A 19,565-nucleotide genomic window follows, 5' to 3' on the forward strand; every position below is an offset into this window, starting at 1 on the left:
TGGGGCCTGCAGACGTCTTCGTCGAGCCACTAGCACTACCGCGATATCTGGATTTGAAGACTAAAATATGAGAAGGCATGGTAACTGCTAGCCTTTGATGGAAGCCGTGTCGCAAAGCACGTCGCTGATGTAGATGCGATACTTAGGAAAAGCAGAGCGCGCTATGGCGGAAAGCTGATATGGTGCCTACTGGGCGTCGGGTTACGGATGTGTAGGTGAAGATGTTGTGCGCACCGAGACGGCGCTCGGTTCAGTCATGTATGTCGAGCTGTGACGTGTATGCGGGCGTCATCTACCACAGGGTCTGACCTGCGGCTTCCTCCAAGTTCTCACCACATCACTATGTACGGAAGCTATCAAGGGGCATGTTATATCTTCATTCATGCAACTGACAGTCTTAGCTGCGACCATGCTCGCAATCGCTACCAATTGAGACACCAAAACACCATGCAGCCTCAAGACATCTACTCGGTGTGCACTTGCATATCACAGCCCCGAGCGACGCGTTCGAAGGCCTCAGCGAGCACGTCGACCATCATCATGCGCATCTGTTCAAGTAACTGTTCGCCCATGCCGGTAGTCACACTGGCTACGAAGAACACAGGCACCAGCAGTACATCGCGGTCAACATCCTCAGTCCAGTGCAGCTGACGCAACATAGCGGCATAGATTCCGAAGACGATCGCCATTTTCCAGAGACTAAGAAGTAGACTCTTGGGTCCTTGAAGAGATGCGCAGAGCAAGGCGACCGCGTACATAGCCATGACACCGAATTGAACATCTCTTTCTAGGTGCGCATTGCCGATTTCGAAAGGGCCAATGGTGAAACGCTCCGGAAAGTCCCCGATCTTCCTATCGTCCCTCATCAAACCCTCAGAGGTAGCTGTTCTGGCAAAACCAGTCGCATCGATCTTGATGACGAGGTTCAACGGGTTGATGTTGCTGACCATGGGATTGCCATCGCCTTGAAACTTCCGGTTATGTTTGGCGAGTGCCTTGGCGATCTTGCTGGTGACATACTCACGGATGCCTTGACTGAGCGAACTGTCGTCGTCAAAGATGTTGGACGCGAAGGACTTGCGGGGGCTTGGTTCGTCTTCATCCAAGAGTGTGCTGTAACCGTGCTCGTCGGCGATCTCGATTGGACGTAGGATTTGCGGCGACATACGAGCGGTCTTGAGGAAGTTGTTCGTGCGCTTGATGCTGATGGTCTTGTATTGCTCCAGGTTGGGGTCTTCGATGAGGCCGCCGTGCTGGGGATAAATGGGGCTGTCTGCACCTTTGTCAGTGAGCGCATAAACATCATGAGCGACTTGACGTACTAGGCAGTGTCTGACACCTTGCGGGGTCCGCGATGCTTGCATCTGAGACATGGCTGATGTTCTCGTCTGCCTCGGTGTTAGCATGCCGTATTGAAGCGCACTGAGTAGACCCTTACTGTTCATGGCCTCTGCGATCTTGTGGGAAGAACCCAATGGCAACCCGCTTCGCTTGTCGGCATCACCAGCTGCGCGTGGAGACATATCCTGGCTTTTGGCGACCTCGGATCCAAAACAATTACGGTCTGCTTCCTCAGCATGCCGTTTTGGAGAGGCGCTATGGGCTGGACGAGGGAAGGAGGGTGGGGTCTTCAAAAGACGCTTGGTTTGCGACTTCGTTAGTAGCACAGCATGCGAGCGTCTTGCACTATTGCTATTCGACCAGCGGCCAGCATCGCGTATCGGAGTCTTGTCTTTCGCGCCTAGCTCTGACTCTTCGACCGCTGTAGAACCAACCGTCTCACCGTCACCAAGCTCCTGTTGGCTGTACATGGACTGCTCACTGTGTAGCAGACCAATCTGTTGGAATCCTGGGCGCACATCTGGCAACGCTAAAAGGCTGGAAACGACGGGTGGCGGCGATTTCTGCAGGGTAGCGGGACTGGATGGTGCGCTCGATCTGGATCGTTGTCTGAATAGTCCACGGAGGCGGCTCGACTTGCGATCGGTCTTCGGTGTCGCGTTAGCGGGGGCGCTGAGGCGAGCCATGTCGGTATCTTTGGCGGTGACAAGCGCTTCCTTAGGTGTTGCGGATCACATCTGTGGGAAGTGGAGTGAGTAGAGGGAATGGGTTGCGGAGGATTTTGGCCGCTGTCGCACTCGGCTAAGCGAAAGTCCCAGTGAAGGTGAGTCTGCCCAGGGCCAAACGCGTCGACACTACACAAACTAGTCTTTGCGTTCGGGAATACGATATGACGTACGATCCTGCAGTGGGTATGTGCTCGCTACGTAGTTGCGCAAACAGTCTCGTGGTACTGTTTGATGAAGCGCGTTGATTGCTTGCATTCACAGTCAAGCGAACGACATCCAGTTCCAGTAGCAAGAGCAAGATAGTGGCAATCCTCCTCATGGGTCAAGGCGCAATTCTCGATCACTACCCGGCAAAGCGCATTTGGATCTTGCATCTTGCCAGTGGCTCGTTCGAGGACGGAACAATGCATCCACTTTGGAGATTAATGATGGAGCGCTGTCGCAGACATCAGGTTTGAGCTTATGAACTTGACAGCAAGCTATCAGGTTAGTACGCCAGAAAGTTAGCTCGTAAAGTGTAGGGCGACTGGTGCCTACGATATTCGACGTGGGCGACAGCGCAGGCTCCTCGTGTGGGTGCTTCACAGCTCAGTTCTATGGGCATTGTGCCAGGAACCCAGTTCTCTATTTAAAGACCATCATGCTGGCCGACGGTCTGTTGCACTCGATGTTCCAACGCTCTGGCTTATCACTCTAGAACTGTATGGACACCTCAACGTGGCGCTCCGCATGTGTCCCCAGGAAAGAGCCCTAGATACTCAAGAAGAACGGAGGAACATTCGGGCCGAGCAGCTGATAACGGGCTTTTTACATCATTCGTGGTATCGACCAAGCGGGGATGCGTGAGCTTCGTGAATGCGCATTCCGTGCGATGACGTCGTAACGGCATATGGCTGAACTAGACCGATGGCAGAGTCTGTACAAGAGTGTCAGCAAGAAGCAGAAGAAGGTAGGCCAAGCACGCGCGTCATGATGCCAGTTGCTCAGAATGGATCAGACGCTGGAGAACACCGTTGGCTACATCAAGAAGCTCGATGAGATTGAAGAACTGATCTATGTGAACGCGGCCGTCTCCAAGAGCATGGCCTTGCACGCCATGATTTTCTACGGCATCAGCCAGGAAGAACTGGATGAGCACATGATGCAGGCAGAGAAGGACAATCGCCAAGCAGACAAGTTCGCGACAGCCCAAACGCTAAAGTATTACGTCCGCGGCTGGGCTGACGAAGGTTCTAAAGAGAGAAACGAAGCGTTCCCATGCATACTGAGCACGTTGAACGCCATCCAACGAGAGTCAGCCGATAGCGCACCGCTCAAGGTACTGCTTCTGGGCTCTGGAGTCGGCCGGCTAGGCCACGATGTCGCCAATCTCGGAGGTAGGTGTGGCGCGTAGGAGCAGAAGAGCGGCGACTAACGTAGAGACAGGCTTTGAGGTTACGATCAATAAGTGGTCAATGTTCAAGAACGTCGGCTACCGGTACATCAAAGCGCAAAAGGACGCGCACACGGTCACCATACACCCATTTATCGACGGGATGTCGCACCATGCAACGAAGGCCTACATGATCCGGAGTGTGACGGTACCCAACATCACCCCCAACCCTAGTGTCCTGCTCGTCGAGGGCGACTTCAACACCGCCTTTGACGACCAATCGGGTCACTATGACATCATCGTCGCCCATTTCTTCATCGACACGGCGCGCAACCTCATGGCCTACTTCGACACCATTCAGAGGATATTAAAGCCTGGTGGTCGATGGATCAACTTCGGCCCACTCCTGTACGGCACCGGGCCCTTTGTACAGCTCAGCCTGGAGGAGATCATCGATGTTGTTGAAGAGATGGGCTTTGAGTTCGAAGACCTGGGCGATGAGTGCGGCGAGTTGACGTTTGAGGGCAAGAAGGTTCGGAGCAAAGAAGCAGAGTACGGGTTCAACCGAAGAGCGTTGACGCGATATGCGTATCTCGCGCAAGTTTGGTTGGTGAAGAAGACTAATCAACATAAGGCGAAACCTTCTCGCAGTGGACGAACCAAGAAATAATAGAACCATGGCTATGACGTCACCCGTACTCAGATTTCGGGTGGCAGCGCTATCTCACCTGAAAACTGAGTAAGAACAACACCACAACGCCCAACTATCACTATCTCCACTCTGTCGCCTTTGTTATCAATGCTTTCTCTTTCCTTTGTCTTTCATTTGTTCTGCAAGCGTGCGATGCGTATTAAAGTAGCATGATAGGACCATGCTACAAGGAAGGGGAGGTTTGTGCCGGTGCACAGGGTTCCCCGATGCAGATCCTGATGATCAACCATCTGAAGATCACCTGGAAGAAGAACTACTTCCAACAAGAGCCCTTTGGACTTGCTTCTTCTCCTTCATCATCGTCTATTCAACATGCTTTCTTCGATACCACACACGTGTACAGTACTCCAGACCTAGAGAATCTCCCTAGAATGAGATCATCTCTTCTTACCAACACAACGTCCTTATGCTTCCTTGTCCATACTAACTACTCCATGTGCTCGTAGTCGTACATCTTCATGTCCTCCAACACCCGTACAGTATCAGTTTTAGCAGTATTTGTCTACAAGGACATAGAAGAATCACTATTCTGGCACGTTGGCTGTGGGTCTGAATGAAGGTATAGAGTTTGCATATTCATGATGCGGCAGAGTAAAAAGGATGTGAGGAACAAAGAGGGCTGCATGGTATTGCTTCTTTCAGAAGAGATTTCGATAAGTCAGGTCTGCGCACGAAGTTGATGTAGTGTTATTTGTCCGGCAGGGTTTCTACCCTTTACCTTTAGTATGCTATCGGAGCCCCTCTATCCGCCTCAATCCTTTTTCGTTCATGTTGGCAATGTATATCGTGAGTAATCCCTACAACGCGGTCTGTACCGAGCAAAGTGTTATAAAGCTAGAAAGAAAGCATAATAAGATCGACTTCGGATATCTGGGTTTTACTCAGATCTGAAAGCTAGGGCTGGCAAAGAAGGTTGAGATCAAAAGCAATCGTCCAAAAACAGATATGCTGGAAAAGAATTCTCCCAACAAACGTTCTTAGGTAGTTCCGGAACTCCCCCCACTCTATGCCAAATGCATTGCCTGCTAAAGGATACTGTTATGAAGATCTTAGTGAGTCATTAGTTGCCCTAAGTGTTCGGAAGCGGGTGAGTAGAAGAAAGGTAGACCTAATGGTATAAAACCGCTGCCTGACCACAACTTGTTCCCGTCAATCAAGACCCCAAACACTCTCCTCAAGCACTATTCGTCTACTCAAACATACCATGAGATTTCCCTGGATTCTCTTTATCTCTGGCCTTTGTGCCAAGGTCCAAGGCGGTGACGTACAGCAAGTACTCGGCAGCTCTCTCGAACTTTCTGGGACCTTATACACATGCGAGAATGGTATGTAAAACTTAATAATTTTGTTAGTTTGCAGAAGCTTACCTGATAAACTAGGTGTTAAGCCATCAATCACTTGTACGCACCCGTCGCTGCACGAACACAGCTGCTCGTGCACTTGTACGAACGGTCTCAGATTCGAACAATCCCTCCCATCTTCTGTCCAGCCCGGTGGAAGCAGCAACAATTCTTCTCTCGATGCCTGTCAAGCAGCCAACGACGAATGTCTTGTGCGCGAGCAAGGCTTAGCAACCCAACTCGCAGAGAAAGAACAAGAGCTCCTCCAGCGACAGGAGGAACTTTTAGCGGAAATAAGCAAGTACAAGAGCAAACCCCCCGTGTATCAGGGTTGTTACGTCGAGCAGGCCAATCCATCCAACATCCTAAACGCACGCAAAACGAACAGCCAGAGTCTGACATTGGAACAATGCTCTACTATATGTGAGGGGTACAACTATTTTGGCGTCCATGGTGGGTACATTTGCATGTGTGGGCAGGCATTGAAATCTGGGGCGGCTATAGGAAAAGAGGAAGACTGTAATTCTCCCTGCCGCGGTGACAAAAGTCAGAAGTGCGGTTCCGCTTCGATGACGGCTGTATACTCTCGCTCGAAGTGATGGGCTGAAGCTCAGTTGGTGAGTTCCTACCGGAGAGGCTGTGCCCGATTCCACTCGGATCGGACTGTTTTTGGTGAGGGAGATAAGGAGCGATAGAAAAACGAGGAGTGGGATCGGGGGAGTGGGATCGGGCGACTTGGGGTTAGCCGTCTGATGGGATAAAAGATATCTAAAGAGACCATTTCATGCAAAATGGCCGTGCAATTTCAACAGTCCGCTCAGATTCTTCATAGCTCTCCCAACCTAACCTAACCTAACCTAACCTAACCAATATGAGGCCGGGTGTGAGGCCTAGTATATTATGCGCCGGGGTATCAGACCCTGATTCTTCCTAGTCGGGTAATCGTGCACCATGACCCAAAGACGCGTGTATGCAACGAGAATCAGGTGCTGATTCTAGAGCTACATGGCCAAGTCGACTCAGCCCTATCCCAGGGCGCTATCCCAGGGCGCTAGAGCTACATGGCCAAATCAACTCGGCCCTCTGTCTAGTTTCTCAATCGCTGATTCGCTCGCTTACGTTGAGTTGTACTGTGCGTACGCTTACGTCTCGCCTCACCAAAACTCTATGCGACTGCAGCGTGTTCAAGCGTCTAGGTATAATCTAGCACAGGCTCTGCGCGCTGGAGTTTGTCTAGGCTTATTAAGATGCTGGCACACTCGCAATAGTATCGTACGTCTACTAAGACACTATCTGCCACTTGCATTACCGCCCGCGGCGCAGTTCCTATCCTACGCAACAGGATAATAGCGTGTAATAAAGACGAGATAGGGGGAAATTATAACCAGCCACTTCTTTTTCTTATTATTATGCATTAGCTTTAAATGCCTGTAAAGTTACAGGCTTGCTAATAGAAAAAAGATAAATATATTAAGACTATCTTGCGCGTTCCTATAGACCTTTTTTATTACCTTACGGACTATTAATTATAGATATACATCCTGTGCGGTATAGGCGTTAAGCCTAAGCATTACCTAATATATCTTATAAGGTGGTATACTAACTATTTAGAGGTTAATACGTTAAAAAAAGCTAGGATGCTGCTTATTAAAGAACTTATGCTAAAAGGTGTAACGGGCTGAACGCCCTTCAGATAGCTCCTCGATGGAATCTCGGTCTACTCGCAGAATCCGGGTGCTACCCTAAGCACCCGGATTCTATCGGCCCGACTGTTACTCGGGCAACTAGCGTTGTATATAGATAGCTGCGTAGCTTAGGAGCTTAGCCCTCTATCAAATACAACCTCTGTAAACCTTACGTTTGCTCCCCGGAGCGCAGCCCCTTACATTTTGTATTTAATCCCAATCAACAGAGCCTTACTTTAAGACTCTGTTAACGCGACGCGCGTCAAGCTCCTTAACCGCCTCTTCTGTTACGTGCGAGCAGGTTCATCTTCCGCACAGGATTAGTGTTGCTCTGTTGCCCAAAAGGCTTTCAGACAACAACTAGGCATAAGCTATCGCGAGATTACTAGCCTAGGACTGCAGCTTCGCAGGACGCTCAGTCAACGCGCTACCGGCCTCGCGCGACGCCCAGTGGTGAACGATTATTAGGCAGCTAGTGGATCCTAGTCTGCGAGCGAATACCGTTCACAGGGAAGCCCTACGCGATACCTCAACAGTACTAAGGTGTAGGTCCTACTATACACAAGACCCTTCGTAAGAACGTACGTAATAGCAGTAGGTGAAATCCTGTTAAGCTCTTCGAAGGCCGAAGAGGCAGGTCTAGTTAGCCGCAGTACTAGAACTATCCGAAGACTATTCAGAGTCGCTAGGAAGACAGTTGTACGAGCGCCCGCTGCGCAAGTCCTATCGGTCCTCTATTAAACGAGGCATAGGCCACGATACTAAGTTAAAGTACTGACTAGTGCGAGAATCGTGAGCGTAAGGTAACTAGGTTACTAAAAGTCGCGACTGCCTAACGACTACCGAAGGTCGTTCAGAAGGGCTTTATTATTGCGAGTAAGCCACGGAAGCCCTATATAGTGACAGGCTACAGAAGCCCTACCAGTCCTCGCCGTAGAGGAGTAGGCTACTACTCAGCAGTTTACGGGAAACTAGCTGCTAGTGCAAGAACAATCAACTAGCGAATACCAATCGGAAAGCCCTATAAAGGAAGCAGGCACACACACACAAGATAAGTTTCTAATAGAAGATTAGAAGATAACGGATAACGTACCCAACCTTAACGTTAATGAGCTATCGGCGTACGCGTCGGCTAAACACCTCGCAGGAGTGTTAGACGAGGAGATACAAGAAGACATCATTCGGATGCTTAGGAGTGACGGTTAGAAGGACGCTGCGATAGCTCTGATGATCAACAAGATCGCTAGACGCACTAAGCAAGCGAGAGAGTCACCTAAGGGCTCACCAAAGGCTTCTCAGAACGCAACAACAGCAATGCTAGCGGCTCTGACCCAGCTCACGCAGATAATAGCACCTATAACCTCCCGGTTAGAAGCACTAGAACAACGGGAGCGCCAACTATCAAAGCCCGTCCACATACCCGAAAGCCGTTCAGACCTAACCCTCTCACCTGTACTCCTAGAAGCACGCACAAAGACGAAGTATCCTTACCTAGAACTGTTTAATGGAAACAGGACGAAGTACTCTTCCTTTAGATACAAGACGAAAGCTAAGCTGTGCAACGACTACTAGGACGCACTAGACAGAATAAAGATCGCCTATGTAGTAAGTCGTTGCTCTAAACGAGCCTCAGACGTTATCCTTCCTTAGGCGGAGCAACACCAGGAGTATAGTTCGGTAGAAGACTTATAGCACTTCCTTAACTAACAATACGACGACCCACACCTAAAAGCGAAAGCATTAGACTAGCTGTCGAACCTACGGTAAGGAAGACGCCTAATCCGAGACTATCATATAGAGTTCAATAGGTTAGAACTTTAATCAGGCGTACAAATTAGCGATACCTAGAAGAAAAGTATGTTCTCGAAGGGACTTAACGTTAAGATCTAGAAGGCCTTAGTGCTAGTAAACGAAAACCTCTTATTTAAGCAGTTCGCACGCGAAGCAACCTAAGTATTAGACAGCCTCTACTAGGTGAATATAGCGACACGCAGCCGAAAGGAGTTCAGTCAGCAGCATAGTTATAACCCCTAACGACAGAACTATCAGAACCGCGCGAGAACGCCTTCACCGCTAGAGGACATAGACTAGGAACCTACGAAGGCTAGTAAAGTGAGTGCGAAGGATAGGAGACTAAACAGCGATTAGGGAAAGTGCTATAGCTGCGGTGAAGCTGGGCACTTTGTAAGGAACTGTAAGAAGGGAAGTAAGCCTAAAAGTACTAGGGTAAATAAAGTAACTCAGCGTGAGTCCTTACACACCTGTAGCTGTTATACGAAGACACTAGACAGCAGCGACGCAGAGGACCTAGAGGACTTGGGAAAAGAGTAGCTCCGAACTAGAGTCTTAGTTTGGAGCCTCTGAAGATAGATCGGCGAACATATAGCGAATGGAACCAGTTTCAACATTAATATATGAAAACATAACCCCTTACAGTATACCTAATTGTAAACACAGTCTATAACGCTACTGCGTTAATTGACAGCGGGTGTTTGTGCTACGCACTAGTCAGCAGGAAGTTCGCTCGCTGAAGCCGCCTTAAGCACTTTATGATCACCCCTCAGATAATTAAGGGGATTAATGGGAAGTTATCAAGAATCGAGGAGGTCTCTCAATTTGAGTTCGACATACACGGCCACCGAGAGGTCGCCTACGTATATGTAATTAATTACATAGACGAGGACGTCGTCCTAGGGAAGGGGTAGATAGACTATCAAAACGTCACGATAGCTCTAGCAAAAAAAAGCTTATATATCTACTCAAAAGGCCTTTGGGTGAGGTGCAACGAAGGCGTTACGACCAAGAACGTAGCCAGCCAAGTTAACGCCGCTACATTTGCGGGTCTTATAAAAAGATCAAAAGACCCAGAAAGGAGAATCCAGGTGTTCGCTGCCTCAATTGCGGACATTAATAGAGCTTTAGCGCCAAAGAAGGCAGCAGACGTGCGCGCGCTGCTGCCGAAACAGTATCAGGAGTTCTACGAGCTCTTTAACCCAAAGGAAGCCGAGAAGCTCCCACCTCACCGAGGTCCAGGAGTAGACCACAAGATTGAGCTGGAACCAAAGGACGCTCAGCCGCCATGGGGACCTCTCTATAGCATGTCAAGAGGCGAGTTGTTAGTTCTACGGAAGGAACTTACGTCGCTGCTCAAGAAGGGGTTTATCCGTGTGAGCAGCTCACCAGCTGCCGCCCCAGTGCTGTTCGCAAAGAAGCCCGGAGGAGGGCTCCGATTGTGTATCGACTATCAAGCCTTAAACGCAATCACAAGGAAGGATCAATACCCTCTTCCGCTTATCCGAGAGACGCTCAACAGTATTAGCAAGGCTAAGTGGTTCACGAAGCTAGACGTTATCGCAGCGTTCCATAAGATTCGCGTCGCACCAGGCGATAAATAGAAGACAGCCTTCCGAACGAGGTTCAGACTATTTAAGTGGCTAGTTACCCCCTTTAGCATAGCGAACTCCCCAAGCACGTTTCAACGGTACATTAACTAGACTCTAAGGGAACACCTTAACGACTTCTGTTCGGCGTACCTAGACGACGTGCTAATCTATTCTGACGGAGACTTAAACCAACACCAGGAACACGTCCGAAAGGTGCTCAGCAAGCTGCAAGCCGCAGGCCTGCAGGTCGATATCAAGAAGTGCGAGTTTGAAGTTAAGTCGACGAAGTATCTTAGGTTTGTGATAGAAGCTGGCAAGGGGATAAGCATAGATCCAGCAAAAGTAGCCGCAATCCGCGAATAGGAGGCGCCGAAGACAGTTCAAGGAGTAAGATCGTTTCTTAGTTTCGCAAACTTCTACCAAAGGTTTATCAAGAATTTCTCGCAGCTATCAGCGCCATTAACAAGGCTAACAGGCGACGTCCCCTTCTAGTGGGGCCCTAAAGAACAATCAGCTTTCGAGAAGCTAAAGGAGATCTTTGTTACAGAGCCCTCCTTAGCAGCATTTGACCCAGACCGTGAAACGGTGCTTAAATGTGATTCGAGCGGCTACGCAGTGGGTGGGGTACTATCGCAGTATAACAACGAAGGAGTCCTACGACTATGCGCGTACTTCTCACGGAAGAATAACGTACACGAGTACAACTACGAGATCTACGACAAGGAACTGCTCGCAGTAGTACGTTGTCTTGAGGAATAGGACTCTAAACTACGTTTAGTAGAGAAGTTCAAGGTAATTACAGATCACAAGAACTTAGAGTACTTTATAAAACCTAGGATGCTAAACGAGCGTCAGATAAGATGGTCGCTTCTTCTAGGCAGGTACAACCTAGAGCTGTTGTATCGGCCTAGCAAAGAAAACGTGAGAGCCAACGCGCTCTCAAGAAGAGAACAAGACCTGCCTGAAGGGGTAGAAGACGAACGCTTACAGAAGCGGTTCGTACAAATACTTAAGCCAACAAACTCCTACTACAAGGAGTCAATTAAAGAGGGTTCAGATAGCAAGACTCTAGTAATGACAATGCGGCTACGAAGCTAGAGAGGAACAAAGGCAACCAGTTTGTTAGAAGACCAGTCGGACGAGCTCGAAGCGCAACACCAACAGAAGGAAGAGGCTGCTTACCTTACCGAAGAGGGTTCAGAGCAGCCCCCCGCCAAAGAATTAAGAGGGGGGCAGAATAAGCTCGAAAAGCTCTAGCAGGAGACAGCAGCGAAGGATCAGGTCTACCAAGGAGCAAAGCAGACGATAGAGGATCAAGAACAGCGGTTCCCAGTAAGCTTAGGCCTAAAGTACTCAACCAAAGACTGCTCAGTCGAAGAGGGAGTCCTGTTCTATCAAAGACGTAAGTGGGTACCAGACAGCGACAAGTTAAGAACGGCGATTATCAGCAACGCCCACGACTCACTAGCTACGGGTCATCTAGGCCGCGAGTTAACGTATAAGATACTCGCGAGAGACTACTTCTGGCCAGGTATGACAAACTTAATCTGAAGATACGTCAGGAACTGCGACACGTGCGGAAGAAGCAAGTCTTAGAGAGAGGGCACGCAAGGCTTCCTAAAACCACTCCTAATACCTACTCGGATCTGGAAGGAGCTCTCTATAGATTTTATTAAAGGACTACCAGAGAGCGACGGCATGACAAGTCTAATAGTAATCACTAATCAACTTAGTAAGGGCACGATCTTCGTACCGCTCCCAGATACAAAGACGGAGACTGTTGTCCGAAAGTTTATCAAACGCGTAGTTACATACCACTGGCTGCCAGACGCTATCACGTCTAATAGGGGTAGCTAATTCGTAAGCGTTCTCTAGGCTAGACTATACGAGCTCCTAAAGATTAAACGGAGACTATTAACGGCCTATCACCCACAGACTAACGGCGCTACAGAGAGAATGAACAGCGTCTAGGAAGCGTATATTCGATCCTTTACAAATTAGGCTCAGAACGACTAGGCACGACTCTACCCAATAGCTCAAATTGCGATCAACGGAAGAAATGCAACGTCAACAGGGATATCACCATTCTTCCTCCAGCACGGCTATAAAGTGGAGCCTCTACAGCTAGAAATAGGCGACAAGAGAAGACTGCGAAAGCCTGCCGAACAGCTTTCAGACAAACAAAAAGCAGCAGAGATCGCGCTCAAGCTACAACAAGCTGTAGAGCTAGCCCAAGCAGGAATAGCAGTCGCCCAGCAAGAACAAGAGAGACAGGCGAACAAGACTCAGAGGGAGGCACAGAGTTACCAAGTAGGCGACAAAGTATAGCTGAAGCTCAATCAGCAATACAGCACAGGGCGAAACTCAAAGAAACTCAACTAGAAGAACGCTAAGTACACGGTGGTAAAGGTAATCAATAGCCACTCAGTCGAACTAGACACGCCCCCAGGCCCACACCCTGTTTTCCACGTCGATCAGTTAAAACTCGCTAGTAACGACCCGCTCCCAAACCAGGTTCAGGACAATTATCAACCACAGCCGCTGCAGGTAGAAGAAGAGGACGAATAGGAGGTAGAGGACATTATAGCAGAAGAGATACGCCGCCGCAGGAGAGGGCGTAAGCTATATTACGAGGTGAAGTGGAAAGGGTTCCACCAAACAACGCTTGAACTAGCAGAGCTACTCAAGGACGCTGAGGCAGTAGATCGCTAGGAAGCATTCACAGAGACCGAACGAGACAGCGAGGGCCGCCTCCCAGAGGGGTTTCAGAGAGGTGATGTAGTATCACTATAAGGAGGGGGGTATTGTAACAGGCTGAACGCCCTTCAGATAGCTCCTCGATAGAATCTCAGTCTACTCGCAGAATCCGGGTGCTACCCTAAGCACCCAGATTCTATCGGCCCAACTATTACTCAGGCAACTAGCGTTGTATATAGATAGCTGCGTAGCTTAGGAGCTTAGCCCTCTATCAAATACAACCTCTGTAAACCTTGCGTTTACTCCCCAGAGCGCAGCCCCTTACAAAAGGTCTAACTAACCCTAATCTACTAGAGTTCTAACTTCCTTAACTAGGACTACTTACCTTACTACACCTCCCTATACACAAAGGGCTATCCTGCCTAACGTATAACTACACTTATATAGCGAAACAGATTATAGAGAAACACTACTAGAGGTAGTACGCAGAGTATAAACACGCTCTAAGTCGCCTATTAAAGGTTAATACGCTAACTATATCTAACTAGAAGAAAGTGTCCTACTAGCGTCTCTTTATATATAGCTATAAAAGTTAATACTTTACAGTCGTTTTGCTAGCTAAAGTAAAAGAGGAGGAAGAAACGCTGTAGTGTTAGGATATAGCTGTAAAGCTACCTAAGGCAGAGTATATACGCGCTTAAATTAATAAAGCGCTAGAGTAGGGAGACTAAGAAATAAGAGCTTTTAAAGATAGGATTCTAGATAACGCTACGCTAACTAAGATTTCGCCGTAGCTAGAAATAACGCGCTAGCTAAAATATCTTTATAAACATTTATTTATCAAAGTCACCTATCTTATAAGCCCTACTAGCTTAGCATTAGAGCCTCTCCTAGTTAAGTTCTTAGATAGCCTAGACCGCGTCGTTAAGTAAGCGCATACTTCTATATAGGACGATAAAGTTAATATCTTTAATTAAGCGCGTATTAACAGTTTTATTTAGTGTAGGCGAGCGTTTAACTAGCTACTAATAATCAAACTACGTAACTTAACGTATTAAAGTTATAAGTAAGTCTTTAAAAGGCTAACGTGAGCCACAAGCGAGCTAATCACACAAGCGAGCTGATTACTTTGCTAAGACAACACCACCTCCTGCTATCCATCACAATGTTATAACTACCTAATCTTGAATTACTTTCCCGCGCAGATAGGCTAATCCTTGCCATCCAAGCTATGAAATCTAATACATTACTAAGTCAGCGACGCGCTGCTGCTATCTACAACGTTCCTTAAAGCACGCTTAGTACCCGACGCGCTAAAACACCTGCCCGACGCGATATCTATCCCAATTCATTAAAGCTAGTAAAGCACGAGGAAGAGACGATAATCTAGTATATAAGGAAGCTTAACGCGCGAGGTTTTGCTCCTACGCTTAGCTACGTACGAGAAATGGCTGATCAGCTACTTGCTGCACGTAGTAGTACCTAGGTTGGCCAGAACTAGGCTACTAACTTTATACGCCGCAAGCCTAGTATCAAATCTTAAGTAACTAGGCAGCGTGATCTCCAGAGAGTTCTATGCAGCGATCTAGCTATTATCAGCCCCTGGTTTGATCTTGTACGTAGCGTTAAAGCTACGTACGGTATCTTAGACGAAGATACCTATAACTTTGATGAGACTGGCTTCTAGATGGGTGTTAGAGGGTTAGTAAAGGTGGTTACAGCTTCTGAAAGGCGCCTTAAGCTATTAGGAGTTCAGCCTAGCGATCGTGAGTGGGTAACGTTAATTACCGCGATCAGCGCTGGAGGCTAGGTTGCTCCACCCTTTCTGATCTTTAAAGCAAAGCACTACGACTAAGCCTGGTACTATAACCCTAAGGATTGGAGAATAGGTGTTAGTAATAACGGTTAGACGACAAATGAGCTTAGTATCGCCTGGCTACAGCACTTCATCCGGCATACAGAGGCTCGAATAGTGGGTAGTCACTGGCTACTTATTCTTGATAGCTATGAGAGCTATAAGTCACTTGCCTTCTAAGATCTATGCGAGGAGAATAAGATTATCACCCTCTGTATGCCTCCGCACGCTTCCTATATCCTACAGCCCCTTAATGTGGGGTGTTTTGCTCCCTTGAAGCGGGCGTACAAGAAGGAGATCAATGTCTTGGCAAATAGCCACATCAACCACATCGACAAGAAAGCCTTCTTAACCACCTTTACTTAGGTATTTGGTAGCGCGTTCTCAAAGGAGAATATCATATCTAGCTTTCGAGCAACTGGCTTAGTACTATATAACCTAGGGGCGGTGTTATTAAAGCTTGAAGTCAAGCCTCGTACGCTATCACCACCGCTACTAGGGCTTACCACCTGGCAGCCTAAAACACTAAGCAACGCTATTGAAATAGAGGCTCAATCAGCGCTTATATTTGACCGGATTCAGAGGCACTATAGCTTATCACTAGCATTAATTATTGAGATGATGAGGCAGTTTAAAAAAGGGGCGGATATTATGGTACACTCTTAGGTGCTTTTAGCAGCTAGGGTAGCTGACCTTAAGGCAGCAAATAGAGCTGCTTCTGAGCGTAGGAAGCGTAAAAAGAAGCGAATTCAGGAAGGAGGGTCCCTATCGCAGGTAGAGGCTGAGGCAATAGTTGAGCAAAGGGACGTTAATGGTCAATTTAAGAAGGAGGCGCGTGATAGGAGGCTGCGCGCAGGTGGTAGTAGAGGTGGTATCCGACGCTGTAAGACATGCGGTGAAACTGGGCATAACAAGCGCATATGCCAAAAAGATACAGTAGAAGTAGATAATTAATTTAAGCTACTGTACGTTGTAATAGCTTATCGTGGTGTTAAGTTGTTCGCGTTTGAACGTAGGGTGCTGCATTTAGTGATCAGCTCGCTTGTGTGATCAGCTCGCTTGTGGCTCACGTTAATCTATTTTGTATACTAGACTATACAGCCTAAGAATTATATTAAACTAGCTTATTATCTAACTACTCACTAGCTAGGGCACCTTAATAAGATAATAGCTATTAGCGAAGAGCTTATAGGGCTTAAGTAAAGTTAATAGATAAGAGAAAGTAATAAGTAGGGCCCTAACACTATATAATACCGAGGATCACCGCGAAACGCCGGCCACCGCGAAACGCCCGATCCGTGCATGCAACACTAAAACCTCAACAACGTGTAACTCTATCAATATGAACTCAATAGAGGCTGCACTCGCAGCTATAGAATCGCTAGAATCTGGAGAAAAACTTGTGTATGCGCAAATCGCGAGAAAGTATAGTGTTGAGCCTACAACGCTCGCTCGCAGGCATAAAGGCGCATCAACCTCGCTCGAAACCCGCTTCCAAAATCAGCAGGCTCTCCACCCACAGTAAGAACAGGAGCTCCTCCTCTATATCAAACAGCTTACTAGGCGAGGCCTTCCACCAACACGAGCTATGATACGAAATTTTGGCTCACAGATTGCGAAGAGACAGCTTAGAGTAAACTAGGTCAATCGCTTTATCTACCGGTATCCTAATAAGCTTATCTCAAAATAGACAACAGGCATCGACAATAGTCGCCACAAGGCTAATTCAGGGAGAAAGTATAGTCTCTACTTTAATCTCCTGCGCGAAAAAATTGAGCAGTATCACGTTAAGCCTCGTCACATCTACAACATGGATAAGAAGGGCTTCCTCCTTAGTATCCTAGGTAGATCAAAGAGGATCTTTGATAGACCCTCGTACGAGAAAGAAAAGAGGAGGAGCACTATCCAGGATAGATCGAGAGAGTGGATAACACTGCTAGCCTGCATCTGCGCTAATAGATCTCACCTTAAGCCTGCGCTCATCTACAAGTCAGCCTCAAGCTCCATACAGGACTCCTAGCTACAGGCGCTCGATCATAAGACTCATCAGGTTCGAGTCTCCTCCTCACCCTCTAGCTAGACGAACAACGATATTGGCCTCGCGTGGCTTAAACAGGTGTTCGATCGCGGTACAAAGGCAAAGGCTCGATCTTCCTATCGATTACTTATCCTTGATGGCCATAGATCTCACCTTATAATGGATTTTATCGAGTACTGCAATTAGAACAAGATCCTCCTTATAGTATATCCACCTCATGCAACCTACACGCTGCAGCCGCTCGACGTCGCTATGTTTAAACCTCTCTCCTTAGCTTACTAGGCTAAGATATCAGATTTTATGGAGAGGAGCTAAGGTCTTACCTTAATGAGTAAGAGAGATTTCTTCCCCCTCTTCTACTAAGCCTGGCAGGATTCCTTTAAGGAAACGACGATCCTAAAGGCTTTTGAGGTTATAGGCCTCTCACCCTTTAACCTAGAAGTAATCCTTTAACGCTTTGCTATATCTCCTCCCTTAAGCGATAGCGAGTCCTCAGCCTTAAGCGCCTCAAACTGGAGGAAGACTAAAGGCCTTCTACGTCAGGTAGTGAAGGATCGAGGTGATAGACGAGCTCAAAAGCTAGGCCAAGCTTTCCACCAAATCTCAACTCAAAAGACTCTTCTTAAGCATAAGGTGAAGGGCCTACGCGAGGCTCTAATCAATGAGCGAACGCGTAGGAAGCGAGGTAAGCCTCTCCTACTACAGGAGCCTAAGGAGTATCAAGGTAGAGCTGTATTCTAGTCTCCAAGGAAGGTGAAGGAGGCACGTGATCGTCAGCAGCTCCAGGAGCGCGAGGAGGAGCAGCTACAACACCAAAAGGCTGAGGCAAACAGGCTTCGTGAGGAGGCAAGGCATTCAAAGGTAAGGGAGAAGGAAATAAGGCGTCAGGCAAGAGATGCGGCTAGGTCAGTAAGGGAGAAGGAGAAGGCTAAGAAGGCTGCTAAAAAGGCTTCTAGGGCAGCCGCTCGCAGGACTGCAAAACGACTCCAACAAGCTCTCAAAACCTCCCAAAAGAGTAAGAAGCGTAGCCTCAAGGCTCCTGCTAGAGCTACTACTAAAAAGAGAGCTATTATAAGGCCTGCAGGTGATAGAGAGCCTCAAGGTGCTGTCGCAGGCGCACCAGCTATCCAGTCACGACGCGGCCGCGCAATTACTACTCCAAAGCGATATTTGTAGCGCAATATGCTATATAGCCTCTATAGACCATACTTCGAAAAAAGATCGCAATAATAGCTATTATGTGAGGCTCTATAACCTCGAGTTGTTAGGCTGTTTTGGTGTTCGGATCGGGCGTTTCGCGGTGGCCGGCGTTTCGCGGTGATCCTCGGTAATTATTAGAAGATAGGCTTAACTAAACTTATCTCTATTTCTATATCTCTATACTTAACTATACGCTTAAAGGGGACCTTTTTAAGAGTATAGTAATAGGGTTTCTTACCGCATTAGGAGTTAATCCTAAGAAAAAGATCCTTTAAGACGCATCTTCCTTTATATTATACTTATCTACTTTTATTAAGATATTATAGATACTTATTATCTAGATATCTATCCTAATAGTAGAAGAGGGCTAGATTAAGCACCTATTAGATATACTAGATAAGATACATAAGCGCTTTATAATCTATAGAAGTTAGTTACTATTTAATTAGGTACTATAGTTACGAGCGTATAGAAAAAAGATTAGAAATAGCTCTATAAGCCTAGGCTATATCTACTAGTCTAATAACTATAAATAGCTTATATATAAATAGCTTAAGCTAAGTATAGCTAATTTTAAGAAATTTATTACTACCTAGGTAGCACTAGTACAGTCTAAGCTAGAGTAGCTCTTTCTAATCTATAGTAATAAAAAGTAAGAAGATATAATCCCTACGTTTAAACTACGTAACTTAAAGGACAACCTAATAGAAAGCGCTAAGGGCTAGAGTTTTTATAAAGATCCTTAAAATAAAGATATTTTACTAGAAGGGAAATAATAGATACTTAATCGCGTCTTAGAAGCTAATACGCTACGGGCTAAATTTATAGAGTTATATAAGAAAGATTCTAAAGTTCTCTAGAAAGTAATAGTAGTAAAGAAGTATATCTCTAAGATTAAATTATTCCTTAAGTAGCTCTTACTCCTTATTTATATTACTATAGGCTAACCTACTTATAGTATAGAGATCCTTAGCTTACGTTACTATAATATAGTAAATAGGCACTATTAAAGTATTTTTATTAAGGATAGACTAGTTAGTATAGTAACTACGTACTATAAGGGATATAATATTATTAGGTCTATAAAGATTATCTACTACTATCTTCCTAGAGAAGTTAGTAAGCTTATTATTTACTACCTATAGCTTATCTTACTATTTTAGAGAAGTCTAGACCTACTAGTTTAGGAGAATAAAGTATCTTAGTTACCTTTC

The 19,565-nt window shown here is 46.9% G+C and overlaps 2 protein-coding genes across 2 annotated transcripts; one reads left to right on the forward strand and one right to left on the reverse strand.

Moving 5' to 3' along the window:
• Positions 1 to 464: 464 nt before the first annotated feature.
• On the reverse strand, positions 465 to 2,027 carry ACET3X_009496 (uncharacterized protein; the record flags this gene model as incomplete). The annotated part of the gene is made up of 3 exons (XM_069455697.1): positions 465 to 1,273; positions 1,323 to 1,388; positions 1,439 to 2,027. The coding sequence occupies 3 exons, from the start codon at positions 2,025 to 2,027 to the stop codon at positions 465 to 467; spliced, it is 1,464 nt and encodes a 487-aa protein (XP_069303573.1).
• Positions 2,028 to 2,958: 931 nt separating this feature from the next.
• On the forward strand, positions 2,959 to 4,111 carry ACET3X_009497 (uncharacterized protein; the record flags this gene model as incomplete). The annotated part of the gene is made up of 3 exons (XM_069455698.1): positions 2,959 to 3,018; positions 3,067 to 3,445; positions 3,495 to 4,111. The coding sequence occupies 3 exons, from the start codon at positions 2,959 to 2,961 to the stop codon at positions 4,109 to 4,111; spliced, it is 1,056 nt and encodes a 351-aa protein (XP_069303574.1).
• Between the last annotated feature and the right edge of the window lie 15,454 nt (positions 4,112 to 19,565).

The sequence above is a fragment of the Alternaria dauci genome, chromosome 9 (genome assembly GCF_042100115.1).
Source record: "Alternaria dauci strain A2016 chromosome 9, whole genome shotgun sequence".
Lineage (NCBI taxonomy): Eukaryota > Fungi > Ascomycota > Dothideomycetes > Pleosporales > Pleosporaceae > Alternaria > Alternaria dauci.